This window comes from Alosa pseudoharengus, unplaced genomic scaffold, assembly GCF_046254945.1.
Source record: "Alosa pseudoharengus isolate Yale_2024_CS ecotype anadromous, Long Island Sound unplaced genomic scaffold, YU_APseudo_1.1 YU_APseudo_1.1_scf_20, whole genome shotgun sequence".
Classification (NCBI taxonomy): Eukaryota; Metazoa; Chordata; class Actinopteri; order Clupeiformes; family Clupeidae; genus Alosa; species Alosa pseudoharengus.
This window is the reverse complement of record NW_027468664.1, coordinates 16,727,468-16,744,967: the sequence shown is the minus strand read 5'-3', so window position 1 is coordinate 16,744,967 and position 17,500 is coordinate 16,727,468. Positions and strand designations below refer to the sequence as shown.

At 51.3% G+C, this 17,500-nt stretch overlaps 2 protein-coding genes across 5 annotated transcripts in view; one reads left to right on the top strand and one right to left on the bottom strand.

Moving 5' to 3' along the window:
• dnah6 (dynein, axonemal, heavy chain 6) overlaps positions 1-9,369 on the top strand; it is a 48,147-nt gene extending 38,778 nt beyond the window's left edge. Inside the window, exons 63-78 of the mRNA XM_076297536.1 lie at positions 757-892; positions 1,427-1,596; positions 2,586-2,776; positions 3,211-3,371; positions 3,928-4,016; positions 4,605-4,751; positions 5,221-5,359; positions 5,671-5,790; positions 5,979-6,100; positions 6,371-6,500; positions 6,995-7,122; positions 7,311-7,496; positions 7,931-8,003; positions 8,120-8,271; positions 8,686-8,908; positions 9,266-9,369. Of these exons, the coding sequence (XP_076153651.1) occupies positions 757-892; positions 1,427-1,596; positions 2,586-2,776; positions 3,211-3,371; positions 3,928-4,016; positions 4,605-4,751; positions 5,221-5,359; positions 5,671-5,790; positions 5,979-6,100; positions 6,371-6,500; positions 6,995-7,122; positions 7,311-7,496; positions 7,931-8,003; positions 8,120-8,271; positions 8,686-8,908; positions 9,266-9,369 (2,271 nt within the window). The remainder of the gene's footprint in view (positions 1-756; positions 893-1,426; positions 1,597-2,585; positions 2,777-3,210; positions 3,372-3,927; positions 4,017-4,604; positions 4,752-5,220; positions 5,360-5,670; positions 5,791-5,978; positions 6,101-6,370; positions 6,501-6,994; positions 7,123-7,310; positions 7,497-7,930; positions 8,004-8,119; positions 8,272-8,685; positions 8,909-9,265) is intronic.
• Positions 9,370-9,707: 338 nt separating this feature from the next.
• Positions 9,708-17,500, bottom strand: part of kmt2e (lysine (K)-specific methyltransferase 2E) — a 38,341-nt gene continuing 30,548 nt past the window's right edge. For all 4 annotated transcript variants that reach the window (XM_076296713.1, XM_076296715.1, XM_076296714.1 and 1 more), the window contains 10 exons: positions 16,944-17,321; positions 16,232-16,537; positions 15,739-15,889; positions 15,242-15,528; positions 15,081-15,137; positions 14,253-14,918; positions 13,393-13,700; positions 13,115-13,203; positions 12,865-12,950; positions 9,708-12,564 (listed from right to left, as the gene is read on the bottom strand). In XM_076296713.1, the coding sequence (XP_076152828.1) occupies positions 11,413-12,564; positions 12,865-12,950; positions 13,115-13,203; positions 13,393-13,700; positions 14,253-14,918; positions 15,081-15,137; positions 15,242-15,528; positions 15,739-15,889; positions 16,232-16,537; positions 16,944-17,321 (3,480 nt within the window). In that variant the 3' untranslated portion in view covers positions 9,708-11,412. The remainder of the gene's footprint in view (positions 12,565-12,864; positions 12,951-13,114; positions 13,204-13,392; positions 13,701-14,252; positions 14,919-15,080; positions 15,138-15,241; positions 15,529-15,738; positions 15,890-16,231; positions 16,538-16,943; positions 17,322-17,500) is intronic.

Below are 17,500 nucleotides of genomic sequence, written 5' to 3'. Positions count from 1 at the left end.
GAGAGAGAGAGAGAGAGAAAGAGAGAGGATATGTAAAAAAAGAAACAGAATGAGAGATGATATGTGAAAAAAACAGAATGAGAATGAGGGAGAATGAGGGAGAGAGAGAGAGAGAGTGGATATGTGATAAAAGAAAGAGAATGAGAGAGAGAGAGAGTGGATATGTGATAAAAGAAAGAGAATGAGAGAGAATGAGGGTCACTGTCTGTCAGCATGGACAAGGTGAGGCCAGAGGCCAGGATGGAGGGAATAGACGGTTTCCTTGAGAGTGAGAGAGAGAGAGAGAGAGAGAGAGAGAGAGAGAGAGAGAGAGAGAGAGACAGAAAGAGTGGATGTGACAGAAAGAGAATGAGAGAGAAAGCGAGAGCTCACCAACACCAAGAGACCGTTCTTCCTCAGGGGCGCTGACGGTATGGGCAAGGTGAGGGTGGGGTGGAGGCAGGAAATAGTATTTGTTGAGAAGTGACAGAGTAGAATGGAAGGCAAGGAAAGAGACCTAGAAGAAGAGAACTAGAAGAAGAGAAAGAGGGAGAGAGAACAAAAACATTTGTTTATGAATGTATGTATGTATGTATCTTGCTGTTCCTTTGATCCTGAGTACAGCACAGGAAAAGCACAGCCTCATAAAAGTACAGCCCCTTCAGGAGTAACTGTGTGTGTGTGTGTGTGTGTGTGTGTGTGTGTGTGTGTGTGTGTGTGTGTGTGTGTGTGTGTGTGTGTGTGTGTGTGTGTGTGTGTGTGTGTGTGTGTATGTAGGAGCGGGAGTTGCGGCCAGACGTGATCTGGATGACTGACTTCATCTGGGAGAACTGCTGCGACCTGGAGGACAGGCATGAGTGCTTCAAGGGTATCAAGGAACAAATAGTGTCCTACCCCATCTCCATCGATCTGGGTATGCTCTCAAAGCCCCCTGGGTAATATGACTGCTCCCTCATAACACCAGTCCTATACGGAAATCATTGGAACACACTGCAGCACATTTAAGTAGATGTGATTTTTTAGAATTAGAATTAGAACTAGATGATGATGATGAGATGTAAGTGATGAGGAAAGCTATAAGTGGGGTAGAGGGAGAAAGGCACAGAGAGAGAGAGCAATTAGGCAGAAATAGATAAGGAGAGAGTTTATCATACTGTTGGGTAGGAGGCTCCAATGACTCTGAATGATGAATATGTTCTGTCTGCACTGCATGCTCTGGCTACAGAAAGCACTTACTGCGCAGCGCCTGCCTCCAATTATGCCAATATGGACGAGCAATTTTGGGTTTATTTCTGCAAAACGTAACTGCGTGGTGCCATGCTGTCCATGCTGTATACAGTCATTGGAGGCACCGAACAGCATGATGAACTCTCACTATTCACCCCTCTCCCCCCCCCAAACACACACACACACACACACACACACACACACACACACACACACACAGGTCGTGTGCAGGTGCACATCAACCCTACTGACTGGGAGGACTACCTGCCTGAGCCGGAACCCTCATCAGCGCCAGACGAGCAGCGGCCGGCAGGAAGCCGAATCAACTGGAACGAAAAGCTGACCAGCTTCCAGAAGCTCATTCTCATCAAGTGCTTCACCGAGGAGATGGTACCACAACACAACTCAATTTCAATTCAATTTCAAGTTTTATTGTTGCATATACTTTGCAATACAGCAAAATTCTTGTGTCACAGCTGCAGTAGTGCAAGGATAAAAGGGGTAATAAACACAAGGGGTAGTGGGGGGTGGGGGGGTATACATAAAGGGAGTTGTAGGAGAGACTGTACAGTACCACACATAGCCAAACTATCCATACATGCACACATATACAGCCATACAAATGTACACACAGACACACACATATGCACATACACACAACCACTATACTTGCATGCAAGAGACCCCAACACAACTCACCCAACAGAGACCCCAACACAACTCAACCCATAGAGCCAAAAGCAACTCATTAGGGCATGGAATGAATAGGACGTTTTATTACAGTTTCATTAGTCCACACCTGTCAGCAAACTAAGGGCATGTGTTTGTGTGTTTATACAGTATTTATTCATAGTAAATAGATATCATTAAGATCTCTTGCAGTGAACGAAATTCTTCACATAGAACATTGCCTATATCTATTCTAGTTCTAATTCTATTGCTCACCTTGTCTTTCCCACCATGCCCCAACCAGGTGATCAGGAATTAGTTCCGTCTCCCGATTAGATTAGATGATTAGCCTACTAGGCTGTGAAGATGGCAGATAGCCAGAAAAAGTATAAGCTGAATTGAAATGAGAGAACAGATATGCACATGCATATCTGAGTGTAGTGCTGATAGTGAGCTTGTTTGGGTTTTTATTTTTTTTCATCTCAAGTGTGGCCTCTGAATGAATATGGCTTAAGGCACCTCACCAAGCCCAGCTTGAACTTGATCCCCCAACGTGAGCTGGAGCAAGCACTAGGCGACTGTGGTCGTTTGAAATGCTAGTCTAAGTTGTGGGTGGGAAAGTGTCAAGGATATTTTTGTCTGGTGTGTGTGTGTGTGTGTGTGTGTGTGTGTGTGTGTGTGTGTGTGTGTGTGTGTGTGTGTGTGTGTAGGTGGTGATGGGCGTGTCTGAGTTTGTGATTGTGAACCTGGGGAAGACGTTTGTGGAGAACCCGCCGGTGGATCTGGCCACGCTGTACGCCGACATGTCCGCCTCCACCCCGCTGGTGTTCATCCTCAGCACCGGCTCCGACCCCATGGGAGCCTTCCAGAGGTTCGCCAAGGAGAAGGGATACTTGGACAGGTAAACACACACACACACACACACACACACACACACACACACACACACACTTTTTACTGTTGCTATATAAAAAATATTGCAATTGAATGGGAATTGAGTTTTCCTGTTAGTCAACTGTAGCTAATGTGATGACTTTGATTCCTCTGATGCTGCCTGCTACATATGATAGTGATTGTGATAATGACACATTTTAAGACATGCTTTTTCAGGCATCGCAGCTCTGTACATCACCATGACACTATTTTGTTATTGATATTAATTTATTAATTTATTTATTTATTTATATTTAAATTTAATTGATGTTAATGTAATTGTCCTGCCAGTTACATATAGCTAACTAGATGACTTGGATTGCCTGCTGCATGTGAGCAGTCACTTCAGTGACCTCAGACCTGATCTCTCTAAGAGTCTGTAACTGGTGTGTGGTGTGCCAGGGTGGAGTCCATCTCTCTGGGTCAGGGCCAGGGTCCCATCGCCGAGAAGATGATCCTGGAGGCCATGAAGTCCGGCAACTGGATCTTCCTGCAGAATTGCCATCTGGCCGTGTCCTGGATGCTGGCCATGGAGGAGCTCATCAAGACCTTCACCGAGATCGGTGAGCCACAGGGGAGAGCGTGCCCAGTGAATCGCCACACAGGACGTAGAAACCAAATAGCTGGTTTTGACCGGCACGTAGGGCTGCGTGATTTGGGGAAAAAATATCTATTTGCGATTTTTCTGACAGATATTGCAATTGTGATTAGGAAAATATTGTATTATATTGTAATCTATTGTGTTGTGATTTGGCATGTTGTTTTTGAAAGTCAAGCTTCAGTTCAATATGGCAAATTTGACTTTACGTTGGGCCACTGATTGGTGAGGATGCCTAGTGTTCCTGTTAGATGAGCTTCATTGTCTGTCACAAGGTGGATGACATGAATATAAAAATCATAGATGTGATGAGATTACCGATTGGGACAGAGTTGCGAGCTGCACGTGTAATTGCAGGCTTTAAGATTAGCTAAGTGCATTAATTCATGTTGCGATTTCGATTAAAAATCAATTAACTGTGCAGCCCTACCGGCATGGGCACAGTTATTGTTGTTATTGTTGTTGTAATTATTAGACACACACCTTATTGAGTGGTGGTGTGCTCTTACCCCTCTGTCCAGGAACGGAGATCCACAACAACTTCCGGCTCTTCCTCAGCTCCATGCCTACCAGAGTGTTCCCTGTGACCGTCCTGCAGAACTCAGTCAAGGTAACACACTAGACCGATCCAGATTCCGCCGATCCACTGTACTAACACAAATCCAGTTCTGAGCCACATGTTTGAGTTCATATCAATCAGATATCAGAAAACAAAGCCAAATGTTGTCTGTAATAACTGTAATTGTAATTGTTATCCCATATAGGGCAGCCGTGGCCTACTGGTTAGCGCTTCGGAACCGGAGGGTTGCCGGTTCGAACCCCGACCAGTAGGCACGACTGAAGTACCCTTGAGCAAGGCACCTAACCCCTCACTGCTCCCCGAGCGCCGCTGTTGTTGCAGGCAGCTCACTGCACCGGGATTAGTGTGTGTTTCACCTCACTGTGTGCTGTTTGTGTTTCACTAATTCACGGATTGGGATAAATGCAGAGACCAAATTTCCCTCACAGGATCAAAAGAGTATATATACTTATACTTATATGTTGTGTTCAGCGCATAGATTTATGTGAACATATTCCGTCAGGACACTGTATTCCTTAAACATATTATTTGCAACAAAGAACTGAAAAATGCAGTTTTGTAGTTTGTAGTTTTTTTGCAGATATGTACAGTATATTAGTTACTATTGTGCTATTTCAGGTCACTAATGAACCTCCCAAAGGCCTTCGGGCCAACGTGCGTCGAGCGTTTACTGAGATCACTCCCAGCTTCTTTGAGGAGCACATCCTGGGCCGCGAGTGGAGGAAGATCATCTTTGGGGTCTGCTTCTTCCACGCCATCATTCAGGTGTGTCTGGCTCTCGCAGGCCTACGAAGCCGATTTCTCTTTCCTCAGGCTTTTTAATCAGAGAGGACAGTGAAGAGTGACAGGAAGTGAGTGGAAAAGAGAGATGGGGTGGGGTCGGGAAATGGCCACGGGTCAGATTCGAACCTGGGTCCCTCCCTGTGTGCACTTTAACATGTGTTAGAGATTCTGCTGCTGCCATAGCCCCCCTTAATCAATTCATTTTCACAGTTCTAGATACACAGTGTTTATTGTCTGTGTCTTTACTACGTATCATTTAATATTACTGTAAATTACTGTAACTATAAATATGGTTATTAATATTAATTGTTGAAAAGAAGATTGTCTTACATTTCAGAGCGGCACGTCCCAAATGACATTGGACCTACTTATGCGTTAGTGACACATACTGTACATGGCTGTTTGTTTTGAAACAATCTTTTTTCTCTTGCGTGTTTCTCTGTCTCTACAGGAGAGGAAGAAGTTTGGTCCCCTGGGCTGGAACATCCGGTACGAGTTTAACGACAGTGACCGCGAGTGTGCGCTGCTCAACCTCAACCTGTACTGCCAGGCCGGACATGTCCCCTGGGACGCCCTCATCTACATCACAGGTACACAAGTACAGGATGTGTGAGGCATGTCCACACTGACTCAATTTGTCACAAAGATATCGGTTTCTCGAGGTTACCGAGTACTGGCGGTACGGAAAATATCCTTGTAAACATTACGTTATTTCTCCTCTGTATATGTGTGTATGAGTGTGCATGTGCATGTGTATGCTATGCGTGATTTCATGTGATTTTATTTTTGTATTATATTTTATGTGTGTGTGTGTGTGTGTGTGTGTGTGTGTGTGTGTGTGTGTGTGTAATTTCATGCATTGTGTATTTAATTGTGTGTGTGTGTGTGTGTATTCTCCCAGGTGAAATCACGTACGGTGGCCGAGTGACCGATGCATGGGATCAGCGCTGCCTGCGGACCATCCTCAAGCGCTTTTTTGGTCCTAACACTCTGGCTGATGAGTACACCTACTCTGAATCAGGTACAGGACACAAGCGCGCACACACACACACACGCACACACACACGCACACACACACACACGCACACGCACACGCACACGCACACGCACACGCACACGCACACACACACACACACACAGGTAGAGAGAGAGCTTGACTTGCTGTATTTTGACTGACCACTTGCTTGCTCTCTTCACTGCTCTTGGCAGGAATCTACTACGCTCTTGCCTCGGACAGTCTCTCGGAATACAGGAGGTACATAGAGAACCTGCCCCTTATCGACAACCCCGAGATCTTTGGCATGCACGAGAACGCCAACCTGGCCTTCCAGGTCTGTTCCACCCCTCACTTACACTTACACTCTGTCACTCAATTGTGGATCCTCTTATGCTGTCGCACCACAGAGAGCCGAGTAAATTAAGGCAAAAATGCAAAATTCACAAAGACAAAGATTTAGATTTTTGACCCCTACTTTAGTGACGGGGAGGTTAAAACCATGGAACTTCTCATGTCCTGACAACAGTATCTCTCTCTCTCTCTCTCTCTCTCTCACACTCTCTCTCTCTCTCTCTTTCTGACGCTGTCCATTGTCCCTCTACAGCGGCAGGAGACGATGACCCTCATCAACACCATCCTGGAGGTACAGCCACGCTCCTCGGCCGGGGGTGGTGGCAAGAGCACAGACGAGATCGTGCATGAGCTGGCCGAGTCCATCCTGGCCAAGATACCAGGTTAGCACGGACGCAGACTGGACTGGTCAAACGTGGCCGTGGTTAGATTAGGGGACATTGGTGGAGCAGCTGCAGTGTTAACGTCCTACAATCCAGTCTATATTGCTTTAGAGGAAAATGTCTGCTAAATAATGGTCACTTTACTTTCACTTTTACTTTAGTCCAACATGACATACTTCTAAGCGGTCAGTGTATCAGCGATGTCGTTAATTTGTCACTTGCTTGGGCATTTCACTGTGAAGCGAGGCTCATTACAACCTCATCATCATACAGTGTACTGTATGTATCATATTAAATATTATTAAATGAGCAGTATACTGTATAGGCGATATGTACACTCTTAAAACAATTGTGTTGTCCCTATCTGGACATACAGATGTGTTAAAAAACAACACAAGTTGTGTTATTTCCAAAACATTCATTTTAAGAGTGTAGTAATATGCAAACAGCAATTCTAGCAAAGAGCTCTCTCTCTATCTCTCCATCTCGGTCAGTGGGTTTGGACATGGAGGAGGCTGAAAAGACCCTGTTTGAGCGAGACGCCAGTGGCCGGCTGAACTCTCTCACCATCGTGCTCGGACAGGAAATGGACCGCTTCAACAACCTGCTGCGGGTGCTCAGGGTGAGCTACAGTGGACAAAAAAAAACACACACACACACACTCACACTGTTAAATCAGCCCCCAGAACAGAACTGTTTTAAAGGTGCATTCTAATATTGTATCATTGTTACACACTCACATCTGTATTTCTGAACCTGAAGTCTCTATTCACTTTCACCCGTCTTTGTACTGTAAACCCTGTTCTGTAGACGTCTCTGAACACTCTCCAGAAGGCCATAGCGGGGTTGGTGGTGATGTCGGAGGAGATGGAGCGCATCTACAACAGCTTCCTGAACAACCAGGTGCCGGACCACTGGGCCAACTCGGCCTACCCGTCCCTCAAGCCTCTGGGCAGCTGGGTGAAGGACCTGACCCTCCGCACCTCCTTCATCGAGGTGAGGCCCTCATTCACTACTGTTTCTGGCACTGAATTGCAAGTTCATCCTGCTGTATTTAAGGGTGAGAATCGACAAATTTAATCCAATACACGTTCTGTCAACACACTGCTTCTTGTGCAGCGAAATGAAAGGAGTGTAATTTCATAGGCTGTCGACTTGAAAGCAAATATCTTTCTCCAGAATGCCAACCCCTAGTTTTAAATGTCTAGTCTTGACATTTGCCCTAAATAATTGATTGATCCATTAACCTTACATTTTTTACGATATCCTGTCACCTGAACAGTGAGCTAGGATGAGACCCTATGCTGAAAGATGTAGTAGTAGAAGTAGTTATGATGGAATGGACAGCTCTTGATATCTTGTTATTATCTGGTTGTTGAGCATTTTAGTAAGTGTCACCATGTCATTTTGCTCCCCCGTTTCCCCTGCAGAACTGGATCATGCGGGGCCAGCCCAAATCCTTCTGGATCTCCGGACTCTTCTTCCCCCAAGGCTTCCTCACAGGCACGTACAGCACCAGGACTCAACCACCAGCACCTAGCTGTGTCAAACTCACCACGGTGAAGTTCAGCTAGTTTTACCACCAGTACCCTTGACTTCTCTTTCCTTTTTCTTTCCAGGAGCTCTGCAGAACCACGCTCGCAAGTACAACCTTCCCATCGACGAGCTCAACTTCTGCTTCAACATGGTGCCTGTGTACCGGGACCAGGCGCTGGTGGCTGAGCAGCAGAAAGGGTTAGCGGTTGGCGCAGAGCTGGACATGGACCACGAGGTGAGACCAGACAGGGGGTTGGGGGGAGGGGGTCAGGGTTAGGAGTTCCATACAAGTTAGACCTCTGAGGCTCCTTTGTTCCTGGATTAGCAGTATATTTATCACAGGGAATCGTCATAGTAACATTTTGAACAGAAGAGCTTTGTTGTTGGTGGCTTGGCCGGATTTAATTAAATTCCAAAAAGAAATCAAAGACAATGGTTCCGAATGGAGACGTGCTGGGTTCCTCAACCCTGCTGCCTGTCCTGGGGAACCTGGCAGAGGCATGGCCAGGCAAAAGGTGAGTTGACAGGCAGGAATGTAGGAGTCTCCGCACAGAATGGAGACGACCTGGACTTAAGTTTTAAATAGACTGTTGGTGCATAAATTTGCATGACTCGTCTTAACTGCATGTTGCTCACCTGGTTGCCATAGCTACCCACGGTGAAGGACGGCGTGTTGGTCCACGGCATGTTCATGGACGCCAGCCGCTGGGACGATGAGGAGATGGTGATCCAGGACGCCTTGACGCGGGAGATGAACGCCATGCTGCCCGTGGTGCACTTTGAGCCGCAGCAGAACTACGTGCCCGACGACTCCTTGTACCATGCGCCGCTCTACAAAACCTCCATCAGGGCAGGGACCCTCTCCACTACAGGTACCACCACCACCACCACCACCACCACCACCACCACCACCCCCCCCCCCACACACACACACACACACACAGCCAGGGTTAAAACTGCATTGATTTTCAACATAAGGGTTGACCCTTCTTGACTTACCGGTCAACATTTCTGTTGTATTCTCAACTGTAAGAATTGTATTCTTCTGAATTGTATCAAGTTTAATTTTCTGTATTATACACTATACTAAGTACTGTGTATACTATAAGCATCTATGTATGTATGTCACAAATGCAATGTCTGCTAGGCAAACTTAGACATACAGACACTGACATTAGTGGTCAATGTGACTATGGCTGTAATGATCATCCACTCGTCTCTTCTCTCAGGTCACTCCACCAACTTTGTCATCACGGTGATGCTGCCCTCCAACCGACCCAGTGACTACTGGATCTCCAAAGCCTCTGCATTGCTATGCCAACTCAATGAGTAATGCGTCGCCTGGGCTGCCTTAATACTCTATTATATCCTCAAGGCCTTATTTTGCTTTTGTACTTTTGGCCACTGTACATTTCCACTGCAACTGTTGATTAAATTACACTGCTAATCATGAACAGTTTGGGTTTGTGTGTGTGTGTGTGTGTGTGTGTGTATGGTAGATGTTCACACAGCTGATGTGTGTTCTAAGATGTTCTGCTAAGGTTTGTTTCAGTTAATAACCATTACTACTGGGCTTACGTGCACACTCACACGCATGCAGGCATGTACCCGCACACAAAGCCACACACACAATCGCAAGTCAGCAGGCACACACATACACAAGAGAGCCAATATGGTATAAAACTGTCATTACAGTGATTTATTATAATGAACCATGAAAATAGCCAACCAGTGCTGTGTCTGTGAGTCGCTCTCCACACATACGCACACGCACACACTCACACATACACACACGCACGCACGCACACACACACACACAGAGAAATAAAAAAGACAAAATAGAATAGTCCAGAGAGGAGGAAATTAAAACAAAAACAAAATAAAAATAGTGCTACGGTCACAGAAACATTCAGCTTTTGCCAAGAGAGCACTCTATTTACAACCTTATTCCAAAATGGGCATGGGAGGCGAATTGTACAAGCAATAGAAAAGAAAGAGAGAGGAAGCGAATATTTACAACCTGTTTCTGGAGTAAAGCCGGAGTAAAACACCCTATACAATTAAATTACACTTTCTACAAATAACCATTGATATTCAAAAATAAACCGCTGATGACCAGGCTAGCCGGGACCCCTTGGCCACACACACTCACACGCACACACACACGGTGGTGGGCCACGCCAAGCAGACCGCTGCACTGCATGCCCTCTTCAGCCCGAAATCCTCCCCCTCCAACTCTCACACACACACACACACACACACACACACACACAGACACACACACAGACGTAATTGTTGCCACACATTCACCTCACTGACAAACATGCACACACAAACACACACACACACACACACACACACACACACACACACACACACACACTATCTCTCTCTCTCTCTCTCTCTCTCTCTCTCTCTCAAGTGCATACACTAGGGGCAGTGAAGCGGCCTACCACTAAGTTCTTCCTTTGAATCTCTACAGCGGTGAGCAGATATTTTTTTTTTCTTGTTACATAAGGAATAAAAAAAATAATCGTTCTGTATTTTTTTACTCTTTACAAAAAGCTGTTTTTTCCTTTAACTCTTTCGCTATAATGAGCCACTAGATAAAACTAAACGGTGCAGACATAAAGACATGAAGGAGGGGTGGGGTTGGAAAAGACGGGTCACAGGGGGGAGGGGCTTTTAGGTTGGAATGTCCATCAATACAGAAAGTGCGGGGGGGGGGGGGGGTCGCTAGACAAACAAGGGAGACACAGAGCTAGAACTCTCCACCAAAGAGGAAGATATTACAAAAATAAAACAAAGTCAAAGACAAGAGTCGCGCCCTGAAAAGGACACTGGAAGGTTTGGGGATAAGGTGGGGGAGGGAGGATAGCATCGGGGAGGGGGAAGGGGGGGTGGGGAGTTAAATCGTCCACCTTCATATTACACCTCATTTAAGTCTCTGGAGATTGCTTCAACAGTTTTTTTTTTTGTCTTAGTTACTGTCCATGTATACTGTGTGTGTGTGCATGTGTATTTGTGTGTGTGTGTGTTGTTTTCTTCTTTGTTTAGTCAGGGTATCCTTTTTCACCGTCTCTCCTCCTCCTGACCTCCTCGTTCTCTCGGCGGATGTTTTTCTGTCGGCTGTCGTGGTCAGGAACATTAGAAAATATTTACAGAAGGGGGTAGGGGGCAAGGTGCACGGGCGCTATGGTACACAAGTGTGGCAGCCCGTCTCGCTTTTTCTTTCTCTCTCTCTCTCTCTCTTTCTCCCTCCCTCTCTCTTTGTGAGTCTATAGGCTGGTTAGAGAAGGACATTGGTTAGGGGCTGGGTGAGGGAGCGAGTCGAGTTGAGGGGGTTGGGGGGGGGGGGGCCTCGTCTGTGATGCAGTCAGTGCCACCCTGTGCCCATGTACCCGGCGCTGTGGAAGGGGGGCGCCCCTGGCGCCGGTGCTCCCCGCGCTGCTCCGCTGATCTGGGGGGCAGCCTGCGCAGTCTGAGAGGGGGGCGGCGGAGGCGGCGGCGGTGGGGGGGGGAGCACAGTCTGCTGGTGGGGGGGCGGGTAGGAGGCCGGGGCCACGGGAGGGGGGTTGCTGGGTGCCGCCGGGTGCTGCAGGAGCGGAGCCTGGAAGCCGCCGAGCGTCTGGTACGGGTGGACAGGGGGCGCTGCCGACGACGGGGCAGGGGGCGGAGGTGGGGGCGGAGGAGGGGGCGGCCCTTGCTGCTGCTGCTGCTGCTGCTGCTGCTGCTGTTTGAGGGCCAGCAGGCCGGCCTGCACGGGCTGGGGCTGGCCGGCTTGGCCCTGTGGGGGCGGCGGAGGGGGTGGCGGCACGGAGCTGAGCAGCTGCACCTGGTGCTGCTGCATCGACGTCGGCGGCTGCATGTTGACGTGCAGGAGGGTGGGCCCGGGCTGCTGGGGTGGGGGCGGGGGAGGGGGCGGTGCTGCGGCGGCGGCGGCCGCCGCCTGGTAGTGCAGCGGCGTGTGGTGCGACTGCAGCAGCGGCTGCGAGCCCGGCGGCGGCGCAAACGGCGGAGGGGGAGGCGGCGCCACCACCGCCACCCCGGGCTGGAAGGCCTGGAAGGGCGCTGCTACCGCCGCCGGGGCGCTCTGGACCGGGAAGTAGGCCGCCGAGGCCGGGGGCGCCGGAGGAGGAGGAGGAGGAGGAGGGGGAGGCGGGGGCGGCACGCTCTGGGGGCCGCTGTACTGGGCGAAGGCTACCGTGGCGGCCGCCGCACCCGCGGGCCCCGCATTCGGAGCCGGGGCCTGGGCTTGGCCGGGGGGCGGGGCCGCGTGGAAGGAGCGCTGGCCGCGGTAGGGGGAGCCCTGGGCCTGCGGTAGCGTCTTCGGGGAGTGCAGGAGCGACGAGGGGGGTCCCGCGTAGTGGGCCTGGGGGGCCGGCGACGGGAGCATCCTGCTCGGGGTGAGCGGCGCCGGCTTCGACGCGGCCGTCTTGGAGCCACTGGCCTGCTGGGGAGCGGGCCGGGACGGGGTGTCGGACTCCTCCTCCTTAAGTGGACGAGCGCTGGGCCCAGGGGAACACGGCTGGAGGAGAGAGAGAGAGGGGACTTTAATATCCATTTCACAGATCAGAACACAGTATAAACTACTTGCATTAAAACCATGTACAACAACTGTAACTGTATTGTATTGTATAGTATTATAGAGAGCCAAAGAGAGAGACTTATTTAACTATTGCTTTCTGCAGCCACACTGTGCCACATTTATAATCGGAGTAGCAGCTGCTAGATATTATGTCTTTGTATTTTTAGCTTTCCAATGAATTTATTTTGTGTGCACATGAAAAGGTGTGTGTGTGTGAGTGTGAGTGTGTGTAAGGCTCACCGGGTGTGTAGAGGGACTCTTGCAGCTCTTGGGAGAGGGACAGTCCCTCAGAGGTGCTCCTTCACCACTCTCTGCCTCTGCGCCATCTGTAGATCACACACAAACAAACTCTTCACATTCGTTGCAAGACGATGAGGGGAGGAGGGGGATCTGAAAGTACTGTGTGTGTGTGTGTGTGTGTGTGTGTGTGTGTGTGTGTGTGTGTGTGTGTGTGGCGCGTGTAAAATCTGCAGATAGAGTGTTGGGTTACCAGCATCCTTGTCCTTGCGATGGTCACTTAGCAACAGGGCTCTGTGGTAGCAGCGCTCTCTGGCCTGTTCCACTGATGTAGATGACGTCCTGAGACAGAGAGAGAGAGAGAGAGAGAGAGAGAGAGATCTATATAAATCTATAAAATCCGTCCGAAACAGATTTATCTAGATTAGATTTATCGCCAATAGATAAAAACTCCATCACTGTGGGAACTAGCATTAACCCTGAGGAAGTGCATCTTTGGATTATGTGGGGAGGGGGGGCAGGAGGACTCACCACTGTCCTTCTCCGCCCTCTCTCTCCCCCTGGGCTGGGGCGTCGCCTCCCTCCTCGCTGGGCTGCGTGGGTGTGGGTGTCACCACCGGAGTCGGCTGCTGCTGCTGCTGCTGCAGTGGTTGCTGCTGCTGCTGCTGCTGCTGCTGTGGCGGAGGTGGTGGCGGCGGCTGCTCAGGGGCAGTCTCCATGGCGATGGTGGAAAACATTTCCACAGGTGGCGCCGTGGACACCGGGGAGCTGCACTCGGCCTTGGAGCCGCCGCTGCGCCGTGCCTCGCGCTGCCTCTTCCTGTACTCCAGCAAAGACACCTGGGAAATGTAGGAACATGCATTAATAATCTACGTAGTCAGAGACTTTCTAATGTGGAGACACAGCACTCAAAAAACCCTCCATAGAAATGCATGGGGCTAGTTTGTCACGCCAATATGGCCGTTGTCTACACATATCCCACCCCTTCCTCGGCAAAACGTCAACATGTGAATACATTGAGCCAATCATATGGTGTGTTGTGAAGACATCGTGCCAATCATGTGTTGTGATCTCGCCGCTGGAGCAAGATTGGTGTCGTGAAGCCTTGCGCACGCGCAGTTCAACCCAAAGACTGTGCCCGATGAGTGCCCATAAAACGTTGGTATATGGCCGCCGAGTGGAGGGACTTGCCTAAAAGGACTTTGACGTAGTTCATTCATTCCACAAGACAAGACAGGCCAGAATAATCACTATTTGGGGGATGAGCAGGTCATTATTGAAGACCATTCTCTTCAGGTTCTCCACTGATAAATACTTCACTAACCGACAACTGACCATTAACGGGCTGCCTTACACCGTGAGCAGCAGCAGATGAGTGAAGGCATCCTCACCTTTTTCTTGGGTGGGGGGTTCTGGGCGCTGCCCCCTCCCTCCCCACTGCTGTCTGCGCTGAGCGAGCGGCTGAAGCCCAGCTGCCCGCCCTCCTCGCCGCAGGGGTAGAAGGGCGCCACCTCGCTGAAGGCTGCGGGCACTGCAACAGCAGTGACCACCGTGGCGGCGGCGGCGGCGTTGGGGCCTGGCATGGGCACCGGCACGGGAACGGTCACGGGCACAGGCACGGCTCCCGGCCCCGAAGCGTCGGGCCTGAAGGCGCACATCTCCAGCGTGTGGGAGGGCGTCAGGTCGCGCAGGTTGGAGTTGATGGGCGAGAAGGAGAGGCCGCCACTGGCCCCAGCTCCTCCTCCTCCTCCTCCTCCACCGCCGCTGGCGCCGGCGCGCTCGGGGCTCTTCATCCAGGGCGGGTACGCCGAGGCCGAGGTCGGGGTGTCCGACAGCTGGAGGGCCTCGCTGCTGCTGCTGCTGCCGCCGTCGGCGGACGCCTCCGCTCCCTCGTCGGTGGACGGCGCTGGCGCTGCTGCTGCTGCCGCCGGGTCCTGGGACTCTGGAGAGGGGCTCTGGTCACCGGAGGGCTTCAGGTCCAGGGTAGCGACGGCGGGGTCAGGGAGGACAGTGGGACGCACCGTTGGAGACGAGAGCAGCGATGGGGCACGTTCAACCTGATCACACACACACACACACACAGGGTTGCTCAACAACTGCATACACATACATCAGGTCATAGTCTATGTATTGTCAAAAAGTGGCTAGCTAGAAGGTCCCACTGATATTGAATTTGATAAAGCTCTCAGGACAACAAAGAGACTCCCAGTGGAACTAACCTCTTGAGTACTGGATCTCCGGCTGCCTTCAGGGGAGCTGTCCTGCGACCCCTCATTCTGACACACACACACACAATAAATTAGACTCCCATCTCCTCACCTCTCACTGTATTGTACAGGGTAAGCAGGATTTGTGTGTGTGTGTGTGTGTGTGTTCTTACCTCCTGTGGCAGGTTGAAGGGTGTGTGCGCCCCCTGCGGGGTGTGTGTGCCCGGTGCAGAATTGCCAGGGGCAACGTGCGCGTTGGTGGGCGTGCAGGGGGAGGGCTCTGGGCCAGGGTCGTCGTGCCGCACGCGCGGAGGCGTGGCCAGGAGAAGGGGCGTGCCCGGCATCTCCAGCAGGTCGACCCGGGTGGGCGTGGCACAAGGAGAGCCGTAAGGGGTGGAGCTCTCCGACATGCAGGCGTCCAGCGGACACAAGCGCCGTTTCTTAAGAGGGGTGGGCAACTCTGCAGGAGGGGAAGGAGGAAAGGAGGGAGGAAGGAAAGACGAAGAAAGAAAGAGAAAGGCAGAAAAAGACAGAGAGAAAGGAATGACGAGTGGGGGGAGAAACACAAGGGAAAAAAAACAACAGTTATTACACACACAAACCGTTACCTCATACACAGACAGCTTTACGAACACATTGACCCTGTTGCGGAGTGTGTGTCTTGTCTCACCTGGTAGGGTGCAGCTGCCGTTGAAGGGGAGCGGGCTGTCGGAGTCTCCGTTGAGCGGGGGGCTGAGAGGGCCCTCGCCGGACATCATGAGGGCCGACTGACTGGCCGGGCTGGTCGAACCCTCCTCCTCTAGCGCCTGCTTCAGCCAGCGCTGCACACAGAGGAAACAAGAATGAGCTACAGCAAACACATGCACGCACGCACACGCACACACACACACACACACACGCACGCACGCACGCGCGCACGCACGCACGCACTTCCACCGAGGCAGACTGCTCTCCTAAAACATGAGCCTCCAACCTAAAGTTTAATGGACTCTAATGGACCTGCTACAAGTTAACTAAAGACATGCTGCAGCAAATGCCTTGCCTCACTCACCTACACACATACACACTTTATGGGCATTCGTGCATCTTTTAACCATCTACTGCTAACATCTACGACGCCGGTGTATTTGACCAGCACTGGGCGTTTGGCCAGTTAGCCGCACCTTCTTGCAGGAGCCGGTGGTGGGCGGCGTCTCGGGCAGCTCGCGTGAGCGCCGTCGGCCGGTGGGCAGCCCTGGGGCGGTGGGGCTGCGGTGGGCCTGGAAGGGCGAGGAGAAGCGCACGTAGTGCTTGGGCGTGGTGTAGACGTGCGGGCTGAGCGCCAGGCCCGGCAGCGAGTTGAGCTGCGTGGCCAGCACCTCGGGGTCGCTGCTGATGCGCAGCGGCCGGTCCGGCGGCGGAGGCTCGGGGGTGCGCGACGCACTCCGCTCCTGCTTCTCGCACCCCATCCACTCACTCACTAAGTGCTGCTGATGGAGGGAAGCGAAGGGGAGAGAGAGAGAGAGAGAGGAAAAACAGATAGAGGAAAAAGTGGGGGAAAGAGAGAGTATTAGTACAGAAGCACTCTCACTCACTCATATCTCTGTGGATGAAGACACACCGAAGTGGTTATGAGCTACGTACAGACGCATATGATAAGACATTCGTAGCGCCCAATAAACGGCTCTGGGCATTCGTAAACCACGTTTTAAATACGAGAACATGAACCTGTAGTTCCCAGACCCCATCTCAATGAGATGAGGTCTGACGTTAGCCAGGCTACACTACTCCACTATTGTGAATGCATGCGATGCTGTTATTTGTCTTTCAACAGTTGGATGATGATGTCTTGATGCGTGTGCTTGGACTTGGACTCTGGTCATTACCGCTCCTTACCTTTTTTGTTTTGGGATACTTGTTGCCGTGGCGCGGCGTCGGGGCGGGCGAGCCGCTGTGGGGCGGGCTGGCGTCGGGCGTGCGCTGGGGCAGAGCGGCGCCGTCGGGCTCCGAGAGGGCAGCGCTCGCGGTGCTGGCACCGGAGCCGTCGGGGGCGTCGATGGCGTCGGCGGCCAGCGGCTCCAGGGGGTCGGCGGGCGAGCCGGGCTGCAGGTCCGAGCAGGTGCTGATGGTGCGGGCGCGGCGACGCTGCTGCCCGATGTGGGTGCGCCCGCGCGAGAAGGACTTGCGCTGCTTGTTGCGGCTGACCTTGGCTGCCGTTGGCCCGACGGTCACAGGCTTCATGATTGGCTCCTCCTTCACGCTCTCGCACAGGGGCTGCAGACACACAGGCACAGGGACACGGTCAACATCTGTGTGTGTGTGTGTGTGTGTGTGTGTGTGTGTGTGTGTGTGTGTGTGTGTGTGTGTGTGTGTGTGTGTGTGTGTGTGTGTGTGTGTGTGCGCTGTGGTTACATTTGCACATTAGATTGTTCCACATTCTTTGTGCATTTGGA